We start from the raw sequence: 23,822 nt of genomic DNA, 5'->3' as shown, positions 1-23,822 counted from the left end.
TTTCAGCCTTTTAATGTTTTTGGCTGTTTCTACAAATCTACAAATGCGACTTATGTCCGATTTCGCTTGCATGTGCCACATTTTGTTACGTGACTATATGGCTGGAAATGGCACTAGAAAACAGCAAAACTATCGTAGCTTACTTTTTACGGCGGAAAACTAACAATCCCTGATGAATGTGGTACTTCCGGTACAGTAATAAATATAATCAATTACTGCAAATATTATTTTCCCTTGTGGATTGACCGTACGTCATCGATCAAAAATGGAGGCAAGTTTAAAGTATGGAGAAAAACATCTCCAGCATGGTATGGTCGCCGTTATTTATAAATATCTCATCAAACGATAAAAAGCATAAACAACAAATCGAGCAAAGCAAACAATACGACGCAAAGAATGTATTATTGCTAAAAAATAAAAACCAGATGTGTGTACATGATATTCCAAATAAAGTTAGTGAGTGGTTTGATTTTTTGTTAAATTTATTTGATATTATATGATCGACTATAGGATAATTCCGATACGCATTTTGGTCCCTGGATTTAACATGACACAGCCCAGATATGTTGAACTGTTCCGTACAAAGGGACAACTCCCGATAATCACGTACCTTTTCACTGGCAAAATGCTGTACGTCTTGGTCAAAACGGAACCAACGCAAATAATTTTAATCGTATCGGTCGTGTATAATAATTTAAAAGCAATAGCGAATATAATTACTGTAAACATAAATTTCCACAAATGACTACCAGTAGAAGCACATGCAATGGGTGCAGTGAACTTGGTAAATTTCTAATGCTGAATACTACCACCTGGAAAATAACTAGAAGTTTTGTTCTTTGTTGGAACATGATACAGCCCAGATGGACGTGTAAATCGCAATGATCTGGGCCATGAAAGTTAAACGATTTGTACAAAGAGACACTACCAGACATGTGCATACCACCTTCTGTTTATATCACTGGCTTGCATAAAGTGTTTATAGACCTCAAACATAAATGCCAATGCTGCGGTACCGAGACAGTATTTATGTATGTGTAGCTATGAAGTATATATGTATGTAGTTTACATAGCTACTAATTTTGTTTTTCTAGGCCATACGCCGATACGTGGACTTTAAATTCAAGTTAGAAATCAATTATTTAAACATTTATTTGTTCGTCGATGATGTCATCGTCACAACCTATTCGTAAAATTGATGATTCATAAACTTCATAAGATATACCTTTTACTGTATGTTTTAGTGGCTACAGTACTTGAATTTTCTGACAAACATCATAACTATGTAATCCTTATAATTGTTTATTCTGTTAAAAAAGTTTTTGTCCTTGAAATTTTAAACTTTTGACATTGAACTTTAAAATTGAAATGTCCTGGTTTTTGGTTAGACAATTACTTGATTGTCTTATCCGAAAAATTCAGCCAGTTTGGTTACTCTTACATTTTTCTTTTTTTTTATCTTTCGTGGGATTCGCCCACCTTTATTGTAATTTCTTCTCATTTTCATTAACATGACTTAACAGGTATTTATAAACGTATTCATTTACGAACCAATGTATAATAGTTTAAATAATTATGTAATTCTTAAACGATATAGATACGTCATAGTTGGCATAAAGGTAAATAGACCATACAGATGAAGCTATAATAGAAAAAATATACATTATACATATTGCATATTTCAAATTGTACTGTACAGATAAATGAAAATATTGCATACATTAAAATAGTGAATGAAGTCAAATTAAGGTAAGTTCTCTAAAATGCTAGTTTTTACATTTTTCCATTTTTTGTCTGCTTTAATAAAATTGCATCCGTATTCATTTGTAATTAAGGATTTCAATTCAAATGCAAACAAATTCCATATCACTTTATGTTTTTTCTAATTTTCAAATTTTTCCAAAATGCATGATTTGTAAATGCAAAATGTGAATAATGAAATAAGTTCATTTACAATTATGTTTCGTGTACCTGTTATTATTTTATACCAATTGATAGTACCTTCTGTTGGAAAACACTTAATTATGAGGTCATTCAATTTAAGCCATACATTTTGAATTGCTGTACATTCAACTAGCATATGTAATTCACATTCAATTTCTTGTTTACACCTGTCACATATATTGTTTTCTACTATTTCCCAATCTTTAAGCCTTTTTTTACAAGGTAAAATGTTGTGTAGTAATTTAAAATTAAATTGTGCAATTTTATTTATGTGCTTAAAGTTGTGTATTTTATTTGTCCATACTTCATACCAATCTAGTTCAGCATTATTGAACACTACTTTCCATTTTGCCTCTGCAATGGGATTGGTAGCTATTTCATTTACAAAATGCCTATAATAAAATTGACCTTTGTTCTTTTTTCGGAACAAGGATTTCTTAATTGTGTTCACCTGTTCGTCATCGTATTGGTTTCTCGCTATAGATTCTTTCCATTCAATAGGTATGTTGTGTTTTAATTTCTGCTACATTTATTGGATGTCGACCTAAAATATTGTTGATGTGTACCACATCTTTTAACTTTTCTACATAAAAGTCTGATAAACCTCTTAAAACTATGTGTTCTTCTAAATTGAGTAGGCTTGTATTTACAGTATATTCAATGGGATACATATAATAGAGTGGTATGTACTTCCATTTACCGGGGTCTGGACTTAAAAGCCTTTTGACCAAACTTACCATTGACTTAACATTAATCATATTAAGACCACCTTCACACACTTGCTTGATGCGTGTTGTTCTTTTAATTTTTTCTTTTTTCTTTCCCCAAAGAAAACTATATATTATTTTTTCTACTTTGGGATAGACGTAGTGTGGAACATTTATTATACTTGCATTATATACAATTTTTGAAATGGCAAGTGTCTTAATGATTGTAATTTTACCAAAGAATGTGAGGTTTCTTTTCTCCCATAACTTTAATACATTTTCTAGTTTAACAATTTTATTGTCCCAGTTCATTTATCTTTATTGTAGCCTACATAAATTCCCAAAAATTTTACTGGTTCAATTGTCCATGTTATGTTACATGGTTTTAAACAACTATTTTTATTTGACCCAATCCACACACCTTTTGTTTTATATTTGTTTAAAGTCAAACCAGACACCTTACAGAAAATATCAACTTCATTAAAAAAGTATTTCAGACTATTTCCATATTGTGTAAAAATTACCGTGTCATCAGCTAGTTGGGCAATCTTAACTATATTATTGTCATTCTTCTCTATGCTCTGTAGTGCAATCTGTGCATTGAGGGTTATCTTTTACATTTACTGCCATTAGCTCTACTACTAGTATGAATAATAAAGCAGATTTATAGGACATCCTTGGCGTATGCCACATTCCATGTTAAAACTTTCAGATACATATCCGTTATTTGTTATTACACATTCAGTATCAGTGTATATTGTTTTTATCCAACTAATTAAAGAATTTCCAAAACCAAAGTGAACCAGCACTTTAAGTATTACAATTCTATCTAAAGAATCAAAAGCTTAAGCAAAGTCTAAAAATACAATTGCTCCAGGTTTGTCTTTGTTACTTGAGTAATTTAGTATGTCTTCAACTAATCTTACGTTTTCACCTCCAAACCTGCCATGATATTATATCCTTTTTGGTCATGATTAATTATAGATCCTATTATTTTTTGTAATATATTACATAGAACATGTGTCATTATCTTATAGTCAACGTTCAATAGAGTTATGGGTCTCCAATTATCAAGACTCTCTCTTTGCCCTTTTTTGAATATTAAGTTTATTATTCCTCTCCTTTGAGTGTTAGATAATCTTTGGAGGGAGTATGAATAATTCAGTGCATTACATACAATCATTTTAATATAAACCCAAAACTTAAGGTAGAACTCAACACTTAAGCCGTCTGTTCCTGGGCTTTTATTAAGTTTCATTTTAAAGACTGCTTTTGTACATTCTTCTTCAGTTAGCAGTCCTTCACATTCAGAATTTTCTTCTTTTGATAACTTTTTAACCTTAGAATTTAATAAGTATGTATTTATTCTTTCAACTGGAATATGTTTATTTTTATATAATTTTTTGTAGTATTTAACCTGTTCTTCTAAAATTTCATCTATTTCTGTTGTTATTTTACCATTATCCTTCAACAAAGACGTAATATGTTTTCTTTTAGCATTATTCTTTTCTAATCCTAAGAAAATTGATTGTTCTTTTCTCCCTTCTCGAACCATTCGATTCTTGATCTTATCTTAGCTACGTCTGCTTCTATGGAGTATATATCACTTAACTCTTTTCCTATTTTATCAATTTTTTTATCAATTTTCTCGTCATACAGTATATTTAACGTAGTGGTAAGCTCCTTAACCTCTTTAATTAATTTGTACTTGTTTGAATTTCTTTCTTTTTTCTTTCTTGCACAATATTTACAAGAAAACTCTTTTATTTTAACTTTTAGATGCTCCCATTGCAAATCTGGGGTTAAATTGTGTTTATTTTGTTGTGTATCTTTCATCATGGAGATTATACGTTCAACATACACCTCATCTTTTAAAATATTGTTATTTAATTTCCAGATACCTGGTCCTCTTTTTAAGTGGTTGGTGAAAATTTTAAGAGAAATTGCCTGGTGATTGGATAGAATTGATGGTCTGATATCTGTAGAACGAATTTCACCGTTTTTATAAAGGGAGTTGGATATACACCATATATCTAATCTTCTAAAGGTATCTTTTTTCCTCCAAGTGAACGGGTTTCATTCTTGTGGCATTCCCTCCATATGTCTATTAATTTATTTTTTATAATACATTTTTTTAGAGCATTTGGAGACTTGTCATATTTAGGCGTAGGTAGACTATTTCTCTGATCTAGATTATGTTGCAAAATGCAATTAACATCTCCTCCCATTACAACGTATTCATCTTTTATGTTACATAAGTTATCAACTTTTCGAAAAAACAAGGTTATTTGGAGCATATATATTTATTAAGTTATACATTTTTTTATTCTGCCGCCTTCATCTATATATTTACAATTAACATTTTTTATATATAGAGTTGATTTTATTAAAATCTAAACTCCCCTACTGTTGGTCGAACCAAAACTATGGTATGATTCTCCCTTCCATGACATATCATGACTAGTTAACCTTTTATCAAAGTGTGTCTTTGCGAAAATAAAATATCAACATTTTGATCTTCAAACCATTTAAATAACTTTCTTCTTTTATGACTATCTCTCAAGCCTCTTACATTTAGCAATATTAAATGTAAAAGGTTATTTTTTTTTTTTTTCATGTTTATTTATTTTTTTTTTATTATTTTATATTTTATATAATTTATCTAAACACATGTGAACTGTTTACACAGGATATGTTTATTACAAAGATAATAATAAGCATATAGTTTAGAATAATATTGATTCAACTTACAGAATCTGATTTTTTTTATTTTTTTCCCACATTTTTTTCACCACTTTCTGTAAGTTTTTTCCTTTTGCCATGAGTAACAAACGTTTGCCTTGCTACGGCTGCGGCATCTGCATCAGTTTCAACAGTTACAAAGTCAATGATCGGTCGCATACCTTGACTTCTCTTTCTCTTTGCTTTTGTCTTTTCTTTGCTTTCTTGGTCAGTTGATGACCTTCTTGTTTTTCTGCACACACGTTGTCTTTGCTGATCATTTTTACTTTTTGAATTGTTTCATGCATAATTTCTTGAACCTTTTCTACCAGCTCCATTGAATCGACTGTATTTCCTGGTCTTGTTGGTTGAGTGAGGAGATCGTTCAGCACCTCTAGAACATATCCAGTATTAGAAGCTTCATCTTCATTTTGTCTGATCTTGTTACTGGTAGTTGATATTATTTTACTTCCAGCCTCGTCCTCATTGCTACTCTCTTTGCTGCATGAAAGAACTTCATCTTCTTCATTTTCGCTTTCTGTTTCTGTATCTTCTGATCGTGACGTAATCGTTTTGGTTTTTTCTTTAGGGAATGACAATTCCGTTGAGGGTATTCCAATTTTTTCAATCATGGGTTCGCTTATGTGTTTTTCTTCGCAGTTATACGCCATATGTCCTGTTTTGTTACAGGTGTAGCACACTATTTGATTTAACTTTTTCGGACATGCATTTATTTTGTGTCCTTTCAACCCACATTCAAAGCATATTATTTGTGTAACTTGTTCTTTGTGGAAAATTCTGGCGTTAATATTTTTAATTTTGGTAAACCTGGGTAGGCTCCCTTTGAAAGGTTCAACCAGTACTGCTCTATCTCCGTTTAAGAAGCGTGATAGTTTCCCATTTATACGGAATTTTACATATTGTATGTCATTTTTACAACCAAGTTTTCTCAATGCGTCTAGGATTTCTTCGTTTCTCACAGACAAAGGTACATCTTTTATCAAGATTCTTACAGCATTTTCGTTTCTGTTAAGATATGGATTCGTATCATACATGCTAGCTTGTTTCCCTTTTATGTTGAGACCTGAAGAAATTGCTTTTACTCGTTCACCGTGATCATCTATATATATACGCCATAGATTTTTAACTTTTTGGGCTCCAATAAGGTGGTCACAGTTTATGATATTATTCAGAGCAAAGTATATATCCTCATCTTTTATGTATTCTTCTTCTTTTTTACGAATTTCGTCGTCTTTAACGAATATGGTTTGACATTGTTTCTATTTATTTGTTCTACAGTAGTCATAGTAAAAAACGGTTTTAGAAACAATAGGTATAGACACTTTACCGCCTTTTGATCAAATGTTAGTAAATTCAAACTGGCCTCGTAAACAAACGTATCTCATAATAACACTTACGAAGACTGAAAATCACCATGAAAATTGAATTCCAATTCTGGATGGTAGTTGCTTTCTTCTGTTATTTCTGATAGATATATATTTATTCAAAAAATGTTGAAAATTAGTGAAGTTTTTTCGCTGGGTTTTTAAGTACGTATGCTATAAAAACTTGTCCATTGGTTGACTCTACTGAAAAATTTAGGAGTAACCAAACTGGCTGCATTTTTCGGATAAGACAATCAATTAATTGTCTAACCAAAAAGTAATTTATCTCATATACTGTAATATTACGTCGGAGAAAAAAAAACACTCTCCATATGAGAATGACGCAACACAGATCAGCTTTCAAACCTCAATAAACCTGTAGCCGAACATTTTAGTCTATTACGTGCCTGCTTACCTGGATAAACCCGACAATAGCCCTTTTCCACGAAGTGCGAAAGAATTTTGAAAAGAAGAATTTTACCGAAGTTCACCTTCTTAAGAATGGGACAATCCGCTCTAGCGCCCTCTTGTGGGACCACTCCCACATGTTATCGTCATCATTTAAAATGAAGTTGCCGTTTTGATATACACACAACAAGCTACTAGTACTATGCAATGAAACCAGCAAGAAATTACGTAATTCACTTTCATGAAAGTTGTAATTAAATTTAACCCAACTATTATCCACACAAATGCAACATTTATGTATGTTCAGGGGGTTTTAAGGGGTTGCCCACGAGTTCAGGACCGTAGACAACAAGTTTTTGCACTACAGCTGTGGGGTCTGTCGCAAAGCGAATTTTGTTAAATGATTCTTGCATGTAAAATTCACGATAAATGGCACCTATAGTTCGCCGGAAATGACACTCTATATCGGGCTACCAAACAGCAATACCATCGTATCCATCCCGCCGGTAAAACACATGTGACATTTTTAACATCAGAGGAAGTCCCCGACGAAGGAACTTCCGGTAAGCTAATAAATTCAGGCAATTATAAACAATAAATACAAATGAATTATTATTATCAATTAATAATTTAAAAAGTTAAATATATTGAGCAAAACGTTAAATTGTATTATTTTGATCAATAAGTCAGTAAAACCACAATTTCCAAAATTCATTTTCATTTATCCACTATAAACTGTACAACAGTGTTGCTTAAATTAAACTACACTTCAGAAAATAAAATATGATTGAAATGTACAAAAAGAAGCAATTAAACAATTATTTCAAAGTTTGGAACTATAAATTATTAATTTGGCCCAATATTACGGTCATAAAATGAAAATAAATAGGATACTACAGAAATACTTAAATGATGGGGAATCTCCGGCAAAAATGCAATAATTATGGAAAAATCAATGACCCATGTGATGGGGTTTTCCACGAACACAGTGTGTATAGTGGCCTTTCGTACCTTCTCATGACGCACACAAGCAATCCAAACAGTCAGAAATTCATTCTGAGCATGTTCAGAAATACATCCACACACAAAAATACGCTGACAGCCGGTGGTTGTGCGCGGTATTGTAATGCGGGTTAATTTTACGCTGCAGTCTGTCAATTTACATATAGACTCTTCCAAAACTGGATTTCTATAACGTTAATGGTTATTATATTTGATAAAATAGAATCTAAATTTTAATTTAGTGACAGAAAAAAACATTTAGCATGAAATTAAGGATGTTGCCCGGGCAACTGGGGCAGCCCCCCTGCGTCCGCCCCTGATGTTAAAATATGAACACAGAAAGTTGATGTAATTATGTTGCAATTCTATAACCTGAAGCATATACATTACGTTTTATAGTGCTGAATTGTGTATATTATGTGCCATATAAGAATATACAGTACAGATACTGTATACTACAGTTATACAGTGCAGCATTGTCATGATTACGTCACATGACACACCTTGTTTTACCTTCCTATGGTAATGGCATAAGATTAACAGCTTCCCAACATTTTATTAATCTGGTTGTCATAAAAAGTGTTCATGATCTATACTTGGTTTCAAAACAAATTAAAATAGGATGTGTATGCATATTACTTACTACTGTTTAACCAGGGAAGAGCAGTTTAACCAATTTTCTAAAAGTATAATTTCTTTTTTAAGGTCAATATGCATGGTCATATCATAAACTATCTACTAGACAAAGGTGCAGATGTCAATCAATTGAGTGATGAAGGCATTTCAGCATTGGCTGCATGCCATATGTTGTTCTATCCAATTGAATTATTCCAGTACAATATTGTAGAGCAATATATGCAGAAGTCAAAAGAAGGGAGAAAATTTGAAAGAATATTGAATCACTCTAGCGATAGTGTCAGTTCTTCAAATTGTGTTAGTGATGTTTATAGTTACCAAAATGTGAAAAAAGAAAACCGAGATGTAGAAACAGAACAAGATAAGATTTGTGAAGAAAACAATTTACTGGATGAAAATGCACTTGGTGCTGATTTGTCAAAATTTGATATAAATTTTGAAAAGGCGATAGATACTGAATTAAATTTGTTTGGGTCAAATAAAAGTATTACCGATTATAGCATTGAAGTTAGTGATAACTTATTGGAACGTGTTGCCACTGCAATGAGTGGCAATCCAAAGATTGTAGCAGAAAGAACCTCACAGTTTAGTAAAACGATAGACTGTGCCAGACGTTTGGCAATTTCTAAAGCAGAGTAAGAATTTGATCTTTATTTGCACGTAATATAATCCTTTATATAACACCTAAATAGATTTTGGTTCACATGATAAAGTGTCCTATCAATTGCTCCACATAGCGCGATGATAAAAAACACCAAAAAACAAATCAAATATGTGGTCAGTGGGATATAACGGTAAATACCTTCTTCAGATGTTATAAAAAAGAAAGGCTGAATGAAATGACAAGAATCTACTTAGATGTTATATGAAGCAAATAATAAATGTTTTTATATTCGTGCTATGGTACAAATAATTTCATTCAGCTAAAGATGAAAAGTCATATTGTCACTCGACTGTCGCTTATGAAAGTATACAGTAACCTTTCATCTTTCACCTCTTGAAATTATTTTTATCATCACAAACATGTATTACTTTTATAATAGACCACAGTTGATACATTCAAGTACAGTACCTTGAGATTGTATTTAAGAAAACTCTTACTTGGGATGATCAGATTGACTCAATAATTAAAACAATTTATATATTAGTCAATTAAAAAATTCTAGAATGTATTGGATGAGTGTCACCACAGCCACAGTGCAGCATCTACTGTACCATGACCAATAGGGGCTGAGATGGACCAGTATACCGTGGTATCCCTCACTGGGTTCTCCATGTGTACACTGTCCCTTCATCCCATATTTGATAAGACTTGTTCTACCACCAGAACAATGGTCAAGAGGAGCCCTGAATGTGTGCTGATTTTATGGCTTGATTAGAGGATCCCTGCTGTAATCGCTTGGCCACTTAGTTGAAGGAAACCTTTAAAAACTGCTCATTCAAGATGCATTAATTACTGTAATTAAGGGTCTTTTTTCTCTCTATTTCTCTATTTTTTAGCCATTCATTAATGGAATCAACTATTCATTTGCTTTTGAGACGTGGGGCTGATCCAAATGCATCAAATGTTCCAATGCCAGTGTTATTTTTTGCTGTCAAAGCAGCGGACGTGACTGCTGTCCAGCTACTTTTGCAAAAAGGAGCTTCCACAGAGACCTGTTTATCTGTCATGGTAAGAAATCAATTCAATTCAAATTATATTTAAACAAGAAGGCCCGAATCAACACATGGTTGTTCTTCCCTGGGGCTGTTCACATACAAATGAATGTTAACACCAAGGTTGTTCCATTTAAGTGCACCTTTCTTTATATGCAAGGCTACGTTTTATTATATTCAGTCTTAGGTAAAGGCAGAGCAACATTTAATTGAATATGCTTAGGGTTGAATGTATTATTACAAAATCTATATATATTAATGAGATACTATAAATAATAGTATACAGATTATTCTTCCTGCCTGATTTTGAATAACTTGTAAACGTTTAATTAACTTCAGTTGATCCACAGGTAGAACAAATAACATTACAATACTCAAAGTGTGGCACAACTATGCTTTTATAGACATTCACAAGAGTGTGTTTTGGGATAATGACTTTTTAAAACATTTATATGCCAGTTAAAGCCTTTTTATGAACATTTTCTACTTGTTTATCCAAACAATAAAAGGATCTTATCGTTTAAATTGCTATACTTTTAAAGTATAAAATAGGATAAAAAAAATTCAACATTACATAAGTTTTTTAAATAATTGACATTTTAACACAAAAGTTCCGTCACTCGCATTACCGTAATAATGTAATTGGTTTTTAAAACATACAATGAATTTAAAGCCAAGACATTGGATATAAACAAATACTTATATATTACTATATTGTGTTTCATTTAAAAAGTTATTTAAATATAACTATTAAATTCAAGATTGTTCTAAAATGACAAACAACAGTTCCAACAAATGCAACTTTACTTTTAAATATAAAATATATGAAATGTGAAGGAGAATTAAAATGTATATCTTAATAATGAATATATTTAAAACCCTAACTTTGCAAATTATTAAACTAGAAATGACCATGATTGGTTGTTGACAATGACGATTCTGAGACTTTACTGTAAATTTTTAAACATTTAACAAAATTAATTCTGAATACGAATACATAGACACGATGATTAATGTAGTCAACTAAAATTAGCACCCTGGGAATTAGGCCTACTTCCGAAGGAGAAACTTTTCTTAAAAATGAGTCCAAATTTCTTAATTATTTTGACTATATTTCTATTCAATTTAATGTATTTATATAAAATATCCCATTCTTTGGAAAACTGTACCATGCAAACAAATCTACAATTTGCCACATTTTATTGTTGCTGATATTGTCATAGATTAGAATGGTTTCACTTACTGTCTACATTATTCAAATGAATGGTGCTTTCCTCTACTACAGAAAGAAAGCCTTACTCCATTACACATTGCTTGTGCCATCAGTGGTAATGCAGGTGTTGAGATTACCAAGTATCTACTGGAAGCAGGAGCTGATTCAAATGCTCGAACAAATGATAATTCATTAAATCAGGTAAAATGACATTAGTTTTGTAGTATTAGAAGTACAGTTCAGTGTAAAAATAATTAGTTTTGAATGTAATTAGGCATATTTTTTGAGAGGTTCACCAATTTGAATTTGATTTATTCATTCTACTCTGTACTGCAAATACTTTCATTATTAAATTTTTGTGTGCTAACTAACGATCATAAAATTAATGCAATCTGTAAATTATTAATTTTTACATTCATCAAGACAATTTTTTACTGAGAAAAACTAGGTTGAAGTTCAATGAAGATCTAAATTCAGCTTTCAAACTGAAAACAGTTACAAAATCAAAGAATTAAAGAATAGACAGAAAAAGTAAACACCAGGTTCAAGAAAGTTGTAGTCGTCGGGATTCGTGTAAAAGTCTAGTGTCTACTGTGTAAAAAGTGTATTTTTTTTAGTGATCCAATGCCCTCCCACTGTTAATATAAATGTTTTACACACTGTTATTTCTATCCATATGCAATGCCTTTATAAAATAAATAATAAGAAATTTAGTAGTAGTCTCAAAATCGACTAAGGTTCATTAAAATAAATCATCTCATCATCAGAGTTTATAAATAAGTAAAGCCTATTTCTATGTATTATACAGTATTCACATGAACACAGTACTCAAAATGGTATAGAGTTCTAGAGCTTTATTCACAACACATGTATTTACATTCAGTAGTGCGTGTTTGAGACAAATGAGAGCTTCTATTATTATAGCTTCAATGCTCAGGTGTATATTCTATTTTTAGCATGCATAACATCCTTTCTCCTTTATCTTATTTTCCTTTTTAAAAATTTTGTTTAAAAGTACAGTATCAGCAGTGGCTTCAGGAATTTCCTGACATGGAGGCTGAAGTCCCCGACGCGGGGGCTATGCGAGCATCACTTGGCTGAGGGCCAGGGGGGCGAAGGCCCCGGAAGCAACGGCGTTCATTTCTTTATGGTAGATTCAAATAAAATTATGTGTGCAAATCAATTCTTTCATTTGAATTTTGAATGGTGATCCACCAAAAAAATGAAAGTTCAAAATAAATATGCCTATATTTATCATAGTTATGTAATTTATTTATTTATTTATTTAGGTTTAAAAACACATACAAAACAGCAGCCATTGGCTGATAACGTTTGTTTACAATCAATATACATATATAATTAAAAGTAAAAGAGGCACAATTATAAACAGCATAGAAAAATAACTATATATTATAAAACACAAAATACAATATTATTCGTTCATAAAATTGAGTACGTCATTATTATTATTATTATTTAAGATTATTATTAATATATACATTATTAAAATTATTATATAAAAGGTCGAAACGGCATCGAGAAAGTGAGAAATAATCATGGAAATCAACCTATATCAGTTAGCATTAATAAACTTAACAATCGTAGGTATGGCAGACCTTTGGTATCGTTCAGTTTTACACCTGGGAGGAAGGAGACTTCCGGTACTAGTTGTACCTAAGGGTTCTCTTCTGCCCGCGGCAAGGAGGTAGCATGTCTCGAAAACAGTTGGACTTGAGTAACCCCCTGCCAAAGGACAACACAAGAGTGTCTCTCCTTGCCTCGAGAGAAGGTAACCCTGTAAACCTCTAGGGCATTGTCATAGGAAATGTAGGTAGCACCTAACATTATTCGACATGCTCTTTTCTGGATGGTCTCAATGCTGTTGGCCATTTTCTTGGTAATAGCACCATGCCATACCTGGCAAGCGTATTCCAAGATGGGCCTAATGTAGGAAGTGTACACAGTGATTAGGTCATCAAGAACAACATTGACTTTTTTAAAAATACATATATACTTAGTGAAAAAGTTTATTTTAGTGGCGTAGTATTTGTATAATAATAATATATTTATTATTCTATGCGTAAGAGAAAATATTGTAAAATCAGGTACAAATTCGGGGAAATCAGTAATGCCCTGGTCCATGCACACGTGTTGAACGTAGTAATATAGATACACCTCCATGCAGTGAAGGTACCATTTTCAAAACTTTCTTTTCTCATGTACAATGAGAGGTTCATGACATACAGGACATTGAAAAGAGAAGAAACAAAAGTTTAAAATATTTAACTAATTTATTTTGCCTTAAATCTGTCAACCACGCTGTTAAGGTCAAGTTTTCTTCCTCAGTCATGATGTATTCCAAGCATCATGAGGCTGTTCAAATGAGAATTGTAGTCATTTTTTATTAGTCTCATTGGACTAAAATTGCATTCACATTCGGCTGATGAAACAAACAAAGCGCACGCCACTAAACTGATATGCTCCAACTCAAAAAAAGCTTCCTTCAAATCTTCTAGATATGCGTGTAGCTGGAAAAGAAATCTGTGGCAGAAACAATGGACATAATAGGCCATATCCGCTCCTGTTTTCTGTTGTAATTTACGCTGAACTCCATTTAAATGTCCAGAAACAACAGAGGCACCGTCATAGCCCTGCCTGATACAATTTTTCATATTTGCTTCACATCAGTGATGGTGTCTGATGGTTTCATTTTTGAAAAAAATATTGAACAGCGACAACCACCATCATGTCCTTCATAATTTCTAAAAGGGCGTTTTGAATACTGTTATTTCCCGGCCCAGAACAAATCTTTTCTGCAATTACGTCATCATGTTTTGCAACTAATGATAGAATAGCAAGGAAGTTTCCACATGAAGGATCGAAGTTGAGGTTCTTGACATCTATGTTGCTTATTCGGTAAGATCTTCCGGTCTAACGTTGTGCGATCTTACACTGGGCAGTTAACAATAAGATCTCCGATAATGTACGCAAGTAGTGCCTATTATCCTTGATGAGTTTTGCAGAAGCATCATCGTGGAGCTCCAATATGGATTTTAGCTTTCCCACATGCATCGACACTTTCAACATTTTGAGGACTACACCGATGTTGCAATAGCTTGTTGGATCTTATATTTCCATAACACTTTTTCCAGTTTAATCTAGTGTAGTAGTATAGTAGCTAGATCAACTTTCGGTGTTCATGGTTGATTGACTTCCACGTCTCGCCTCCCCGTGTCGCCTCCGAACGCTCATTATTGTTGGTAGGAAATGTGTTCCAAACATTTACCACCCTTTGTGAGAAGAAATGCAGCCTACAGTTCATCATCCCTGAACCTTTTCCAACAAAGTGTTAACTTTAATATATTGTGAAGACCAAGGTCAGAAAATTCTAGATGTGCCCTAACTAGCCCCATATATAAACACTTGATACAGCCAAGCACCCGATTAACGGTCTTAACAGCAACTACACATTCCTTATTAGGTTTTAGAGATGCATCAATCATAATGCCGAGATCTATTTCTTCATGAACTTTCTCACCTACAGTTTCTTCCATCTTGTATTCGAAATGCTGGTTTTTATGGCCTAAGTGCATTACTTTGCATTTTGAAATATTAAAAAGCATTAACCAGTCTTCATATCATTTATTTATTCGACATCATGTCCTGGGATCCCAAAAGCAACAGAGGCCCCAGAAGAATTTAACTACATAAAATCAATATACAGTTAAAAAAAAAGAAAAAAAGAAATCACACCGGAGTCGAATTAGGAACCAGTAAAATGTTTAGATGACAAATTTCGTTTTTGTAAAAGCACAAGTTAACGGAGTACTTACTCGTACGACGTCATCAACAGATGACGTCAAGAATGACCAAGCTGCATTAACACTCCGCAGTCAGTTGAGAAGGATCTCTGATAGAGATCGAAACGTTCGAGTAAGTACTCCGTTAACTTGTGCTTTTACAAAAACGAAATTTGTCATCTATACAAAATCGAAGCTAAATGAAATTCTTTCAACAGTAAAATGTTGTTTTAACTGCTTTAACAAAGCACAGGGAAACGGTGGATAGGCAAAGATTTGAGCATAAAGATGTTTAAAAGTGATTGATTATGATATGATCAGTGACACTATTATAAAAATTAATATTACTAGAGAGGGAGTGAGTGAAGTGAGCTACTAGGAAGTGTAGACGATGGTTCTCAGAATGATAATGACTCGGGTAAAAAGGTTTTAGAAGAACGTTCTGACATGGACGTTTTCTGTCAGTTACCATTATTAAAATGCTTGATATTCGTAAAACTAAACCTACTCTCTTTCTTCTCTTCTCTTTAGATCATTAATAACATTTTAAAGTATAGTGTTTATTGTTTGGTAGGGCCCTTGTAGGGCAGAGGTGGTGAGGCGGAGTTTATTTGAGGGAGGTGCTTATTCGAGGGATACGTTTAATTTTTTAGTTTTAATAATATGGTAATATAACATTTATAATAACAAAATAAAATCCTCTATTAGATATGAAAAGTGGAAAAAAATAATAACAAATGCTTGGTAAATTGTAGATAACAGTCCAATGAATTCTACTACAAATAATATAATTGTGTTATAAATATAATAATAAATGCGATTATTATTCTAAGTGATGTTTTATTGGGAAGGTGTACCAAATACCATCCTAATTGGTATACAGTATTTAGTTTAAACATCTTTTGAAACTAACTTCTGCGACAGAGTTGGCCGTTTCAGCCTAAGCAGGAAGATGTTTTAGACGGCTTGAAACATGGGCAGACTGTATCTCAGGGTCCGAAAGGGACACAGATAGCCCACAGTTATTCCTGCCCCCTTACTCCTTAACTCGGGCTATATATCAGAGTTTCACATGATTTCAAACAAAAGGTCTTATCATCAGTTCTCCCTATGTAATTTTATATACTAATACTATTCCCCACAATATACTCGGATGCTTTATGGCGTATATTTAATAATATTTTTGCTACTGCACCTTTACACGGGCGGTCCGAAAATAAACTAAAAAACTAAAATCGCCACCAACGGCTAACTTAGTTGAAACCAGGAAGTTGCAAGGTAAATCCGTGGACTCACTGTGAACCCTGGAAATGACTTGTAGCGCGCACACAGTTGAAAATCTACCGATGAAATCAGAAATTCTGTTTCAAAACCCTTTATAATATCTTCGTAAAATATGAAACAATATCGTAATAGTGAAAACCAATGTTATCAAATCTACATTTCGTGGTACATCTCAGATAGATAAGGTAGGTATCCAAGACAGAGATTTGTCCTGAAGTTTTTCCATTGTGCTCGCCTATGTCAGAATTTACCATGAAGAAAGAAAGGAAGACAAACAAGGTTAAAATAACTTTACGTCGGTCCTTAACAAATTTAGTTTGTACAGCCGCTCTTCGTACAGAATAACTCCCCATCCAACTTTCAATATACGCCAAGTGGCATGCCGTTGGATTTGTTCAAGTCGATCAGAGTGCTTGGCGTAAACTGGTCCCCATGCTGGTAGGCAATACTCAATGATGGGTAATACCATGGTTTTATAAAGACAGGAGATTGCCTCAGGAGGAATAGCACCAAGCATCCTACTCGACTTTGACATAACCTGATAAATGTGAGCATCCCATGAAATCTTATTATCTAGATGCACACCTAAGTACTTGTGGCTGGGAACAGCTTGAACTGCATCACCATTAAGAAAATAGATAGATTGAACAAAACTACGTTTCCTGGTTATGCATAATCTTTGTTTTGGTGGTGTTAAAAATCATTGAATTAAGAGATGGCCAATTACTTAATGTGTTGATATCAGTCTGAAAATCATTGATATCATTATTGCACAAAATATTTCTATAAAGAAGTACATCATCAGCAAATAAAACACATGGAGAAAAAACATTAAAACTAATATCATTTACAAAAAGGTTAAAAAGGACAGGGCCGATACACCTCCCTTGAGGGACACCTGATGTAACTGGGAGGGATGAAGAAATTTAACAATTAAAACATACAGGTTGATATCTATTAGTTAAAAAAAATGAGATCCATTTCCATACAGCACCTTGTATATTAAAATTTGCAAGTTAATGTAATTGTAATAGAATATCATGGGGCATTTTATTGGTCGAGTAAACGAGACCATTCATACATAACATTTGTTAGCTGAGTAACGCAAGATTTATGCTTAATAAAACCATGTTAATGAGGGTTTATAAGGGAGTTAACATGTAGAAATGCATTTAAATTAGTCACAATTATCCTTTCAAGTAATTTACAAACTATAGAAGTGAAGGCAACAGGTCGATAATTTTTCATGTTGGACTTACAGTATTTGCTATTTTCCATTCAGTAGGTACAGTAGGTAGTTCTCCTGACGTCAGTGAGAAGTTTGGTGTTATTTTATCAGGACCAGGGGCTGAACTTGATTTAAGGTTACAAATTGCCATATCTACATCGGTGGGTGCAAAGTCGATGTCAGAGAGAGCTGGTACTGGCAGGGTAAATTTGGAGGGCGCATTAATATTAAAATTGGAATTATGCAAATTAAAAACTGAAGTAAAATATGAGTTAAAACCATTAGCTATATCCTTAAAATTTGAAGATGTTACATTATTGCACGGATTAGTAAATGATTTGCGCAGAACCGTTAAATGCGCTACGCACATATTTGTATTGTCATATGATGAAATATGACCTGAAATTTATGAGTACCAAATTTGGTTTAATTATAATACATGCTTGTGAAGATATGATTGCAATTGATTTAGATAAATCATGCATACACCGCGTAATTTTTAATTGCGCACCATGAAAAGATAACCACATTGATTCCTGGCCATAAGAAATATACGTAGCTAGATGAAATTTATCTCAAGAAAATAGTGCGAAGGAAGAATAAATAAAGAAATAAATAAAGATTGTGACATAATCAATAATATAATAATATAACCTAATAATTATTTTAACCACAAGCAAAGAATTTTCAAAAGTCGAAAGGTTATGTCTGGAAGAGTTTGTCATTTGATAGGTTAAGTTTTAATTTGTTATTAATGGACCATGTGTTCAGAGAGTCTAAAGCTATTTGAAGTGTTACCAAATTTAAAACACTCTCCCAATGTGATGTCTTCTCCATACTTCCAGATGTGGTACCCTCACAATTTGACAGAGCACTAATAATTGAAATTAATAGAGGCAAGAAGTAAGAGTAACCCAATCAGAAAAAATGTCTACGATAGAAGCATATTGATCGAAACATATTGATCGAAACGTCTAGAAACTACAACAGTTATTTTCAGAACTACATAAATGGTGTAACGCAAACTATATCAACATACTAATTTTCGTCATGCAAACTTTCAAACAATTTACTAATTTTTTTGTTATTAATTTTTGTCAGTGACAAGTTCAGTTGTGTTAATTATGATTTTTTTCCAAACATTTTTTTTACAAAGGATGAGATGATTCTTAATACCTTTTGTGAGTTAAATGGGGAGGCAGATCTTTTGAAGGAATTGAATCATTTAAGAATGATTGAAAAGGGAAGAACACCTCTACACATTGTCTGCAGCAGAGATGATAATAATAAGGTAATGATGGTTTTGTGTGTAGCATTTATTGTCTGTTTTTGCTGCATAGAAATGGTAAAATTTAGGCATAGAATTCACTAAAATAATCAAATTGTTATGATTGTAAATATTATTTTGCATATCTTTGTCTTTTATATATCGGATTAAGAATCAGTATTATTGTTTTTTATCATTACATGGACTGTACTTTATAGCTATTATTATTACAGTACTGTCCCATTCACATGTTTTAAAATCTACAAATTAGTTTTTCGCTCAATGTGTTCTAAAATGTAGCACAAAAGATTAAACCATGTTTTTAAAAGTCTATTTTAGGATTGGAAGCATCTAAAGCTTCTAAAAATGGTGGTTAGTTCAATAACACACCATTTTAGATGCCTTGACGCAAATGTTTAGAGAGAGGACAAGCAGAACATTTTAAGCCTTATTGTCTGATTGCATGATTATTGTGAAATTTATTTTGTGATGGTATAAAATTAATTAATTAATTTATCACTGAACTTGCTCTATACCACATACAGCTTACAAAGGAAAATAAAAGGATTTTGTATATTTGTATTTAACTTTCCAATTTTGAATGAGTACTTTGTACATTTTTGGGCCACACTATTGCAACTTTCACATTATATACATTGTTTATTGTGTAGTCTCTCTTCTTTCATCATTGATGCTTTTTATGTTGTGGAGAAGGAAGGAGTTTAAAGTTTTTTTGTCTTTTTCTTTCCAGCTTTCAAAAGATATTGTAAGGCTACTATTGCTGCATGGTGCCAATCCTGATGTACTATGTAGAGGGCAGTCTCCATTATCACTAGCTATTTCATATGGTAATGACCAGGTGAGTTTTGTTTTTAAAATAATCAAATTTTGAGTGAAAACTGTCTCCACAGTTTGATGTTGGTACCTTTCACACCGACCGTCCCGGTGTGTCTCCACATTTTACCTTCTGGAGGTCATTCAGCTGTTCAACCCCAGTGTTTTGAACTTCGGAGTAGATTGATTATACCTATCACACCAAAGTAGAACAGAAAACACCATTAACAAAACATAACAAACATTAAAGTAAAACAACGAAACAAAATCACAATTAAACTTAGAATTAAGACATCTAAACAGGATAATTAAGTCAAATCAATTGGCTGCTGGGCCAATTAAGCACAAGACTGAATTCAATCAATTCTAGAGGCTTGGTAAGGAGAGAGAGAATTGTAAATGGTTGAGCAAAGGTAGAGTACACTTTTTAACAATATGGTCGACATGAGGAATAAAGGTCAATTTACGGTTCATGTAAATACCAAGGTCATGATAGGAGTTGACACTTTCAAGCACAACAGACAGAGTAAGAAAAAAATAATAGGTTTTTGACAGGACAGGACTTTGCATTTCTCAGACTTCATGGAAATTTTCCAGTCTGTCGCCTGTTAACTCTTTTAGATTTTCATAAATGGTCTTGGATTGATGCTCTAGTAAGTCCGGTGGCAGGAAGCGGGTATCACCACCCGAAAGGGGACAAATTGCCATCCAACTTTTCTAGACCAACATTTTCCGTAGATTACGAATATGGAAGGTAATCGATCAGGATAGGAAGCGTTTTCGAGATATAAGGGGTCAAATTCAAAATTGACCATTTACAACAATGTATTATGTATATGTATTATAACAAATTTATTGAAGGACAATTTGGTCTTTTATTACATTTTTATGATTATAGGTGTCTATTCAATGACCTTATGAAAAAAAATCCTTTGTGATTAAGGGTCAAATGTCAATATTGACCAATCATAGAACCTACCTATAAAACCAAATAAAAACTAATATTTAACAAAAATTGAATGTTTTCTCATCCTGTTAATCATACGCAATGTAAAAGATATAAATTAAAAGTTGTCCAAACTATGATATCGATGGTTTTACAAGGTAATCAAGTTATTTGATCAGTAAAGTTATGTTATTTCATTATAGTTTTAATCAATACTGAGAAAACATCTAATGTTTGTTAAATATTATTTTTTATTTGGTTTTATAGGTATGTTCTAGATATCTTTAGTCATCCATCATTGCTTTGCTTTTTACATCTTTAGGTACATATTTTTCTGTGGTTTCCACAAAAATATCTCTAATTTGCTTCCATTTTCCTCCTCTTCTCCATATGATTCCATTTTATAAACTTATATTCTAGGCAGTTGATGAGTTATTGTCTTTCTCTGCTGACCCAAGTCTTCCCCTGGGGCAAGGTATTGGTTCTGCTTTGTGTGTTGCTTCAAATACTGAATATGAATTCAGAAGATCACCTCAAGACAGGATAAATCTGGTATGGTTTAATAGTAACAATAATTAGTTTGGATGTAATAGGAAGCTGTTATTATCATAGAAGTTGTTGAATTGTATACTGGTTCTCGAATACAGTAGAACCCTTAACCCTAACCCTTTTGTTCCCTTAATAGAGGTATCACTCTAATTGATTATATATTTTGTATTTATAGTATACAGTATAAGTACCACACTAAACACATATTTAAATAGTGATCAAAAACTATAGCTCTTATTTTGTAACCAATTACCTATAGTCTACGGTTGTGGTGGTAAAATCATTAAAAAAAATAAATAAGAATGGAACGGTTGAATAATTTTTTACCAACTGCAGTCACAGTCATGAGCACTGATTTTTACACCTGATGGAAGAGAGCTGTAATATTCGATTTATTTTCAATATATTTGTATTAAAACGCATGTTTTACAAAGTAAAATAGTATTTTTTATAATTTTTTTGAATAGTTTACCATATGATGCTGTTATCGAGTTGTGTACTAAGATTCAGCAATTAAAAACAATTATTGTAAACAATAAAAAATTAGATGCTCATGGCGCATTGACAAAACAATACAATGAATACATCAAGTTTCATAAAACAGACAGGCATGCAATACCAAATGCCGATTAATAAAATATGGGATTATATTTAGCAGTATTGTCATGATAAGCTACTGTATAACCAACCAACAGGTGAAATTACGGGACCCGTCTTTTATTCCAATTTTTAACATGTTTAAGGGAATGATATTGATGATTACTATCTCGCTCATTAACCATCACTCATTTGTTACTTTTCTATATTTATCTTAAAGGTTAGTAAATTACTTAAAGCAGGAGCCAATATCCTAGCCCCAGTAGCAGTTGGACCTAAGAATCTTATAGGAACAGCAGTTGACTATGCTCATTTCACTTTTAATCAGGTAATTGTTAATTATATGTATTAGATTCCACTTGAATTTTCTGATACTGTGCACACCAAACCACATGAACACAAGTGATGTTTACTTGAATATACATTGCTTCAAAGAGCAAAACTATCCAATGTTATAGTATATATGTCTATGTAATGTATAACCTTTCATCACTCACCAAATACCATTATTTGTACCATTACACAAATGTAAAACATTCATTATTTGTCTAAATAGATTCCTGTCATTTGAATAAAATAAAAGGTAGGCCTAGCCAAGGCCTACATTTGATTTACATTGATTAAAACAGTAACATTTGGTTTTTAATAATTATATTAAATATTATTATTTATATGGATTTTATAAATGCACCTACTTGTTAGGCCCTGGTGTTAATTATGTCAACAAACGACCAAACAATCCTAGGCCTAGCAAGGCTAAAACGCCTAGGCCCAATACTTAGGCCTTAGCTAGGCTGAAAGACAGCAATACGAAACTTCTACAGGCAACTTGAAGTCATCAAGGCTAATTATGTTTTTTCCAACGATTCCATGTCTTGTAGAGATGTTCCCATTTATTAATCAAAATCCTAAAAATGATCTAAAGTTAATTTAACGCCGTGGTTAAAGATACGGTACCGTATCCTAACTTCCGTTTGCTAAAGGTACGGTAAAATTGCATTACGTCATAATCAGCCAATGGCATGCTGGTATGTGACGTCATTGTATAAGGACTTTGGATTTGTTTTATCGCGAAAACAGTGATCAACCGCTTAATTTTTTCTTTATGCTTCATTTATCGCTATTATCGCCGTTGTGTGTGACAAAAACTAAATGTTACTTTATTATTGAAAAGCCAAAACATTTTTAATTCTAGAATACAGAAAACCGTTTCAAAAGAGGCCTACTACGTACTATAACCTATAGCCTCATTATATGAGTTTGTTTGTGTAGGAAAAGCGGTGCCAGGCTGTAACCAGCTGCATGTGTGCGCAGATTTCTGTGACTCAGCCCTGGGGCTACTGTCTAAATCATAGTATTTAAAGGCCACTTTATTGTCCGCATTTGCTTGTTGTTTATGGTCACCATCTGTAAACAAAATAAAATATTGACCTAAATAGGCCATTTGGAATAAAAATAAAACCCTCATATAGTAACTATGGACGAATGAACTGGACTCAAAACATTTTCCAACATTTAATTATAATTCCTTTACTTCTAATTTTGCTATCAACATATCGGATTATAATACTACTATATTACTATATGTTGTATAATGAAATAATATTTGAGATTGTTTGAGTGCATGCTTTAAACGCTTTATGTA

General features: G+C 32.6%; 1 protein-coding gene across 1 annotated transcript in view; it reads left to right on the top strand.

Moving 5' to 3' along the window:
* Positions 1-23,822, top strand: part of LOC140049755 (ankyrin repeat and MYND domain-containing protein 1-like) — a 115,766-nt gene that overhangs the window by 75,606 nt on the left and 16,338 nt on the right. Inside the window, exons 6-12 of the mRNA XM_072094706.1 lie at positions 8,873-9,438; positions 10,304-10,475; positions 11,745-11,873; positions 19,141-19,275; positions 20,003-20,110; positions 21,452-21,583; positions 22,398-22,505. Coding sequence (XP_071950807.1) covers positions 8,873-9,438; positions 10,304-10,475; positions 11,745-11,873; positions 19,141-19,275; positions 20,003-20,110; positions 21,452-21,583; positions 22,398-22,505 — 1,350 coding nt within the window. The remainder of the gene's footprint in view (positions 1-8,872; positions 9,439-10,303; positions 10,476-11,744; positions 11,874-19,140; positions 19,276-20,002; positions 20,111-21,451; positions 21,584-22,397; positions 22,506-23,822) is intronic.

Source organism: Antedon mediterranea, chromosome 5 (assembly GCF_964355755.1).
Source record: "Antedon mediterranea chromosome 5, ecAntMedi1.1, whole genome shotgun sequence".
In the NCBI taxonomy this organism is placed as follows: domain Eukaryota; kingdom Metazoa; phylum Echinodermata; class Crinoidea; order Comatulida; family Antedonidae; genus Antedon; species Antedon mediterranea.
Note: the sequence above shows the minus strand (reverse complement) of the source record. Positions and strands in the feature narration are given on the sequence as shown.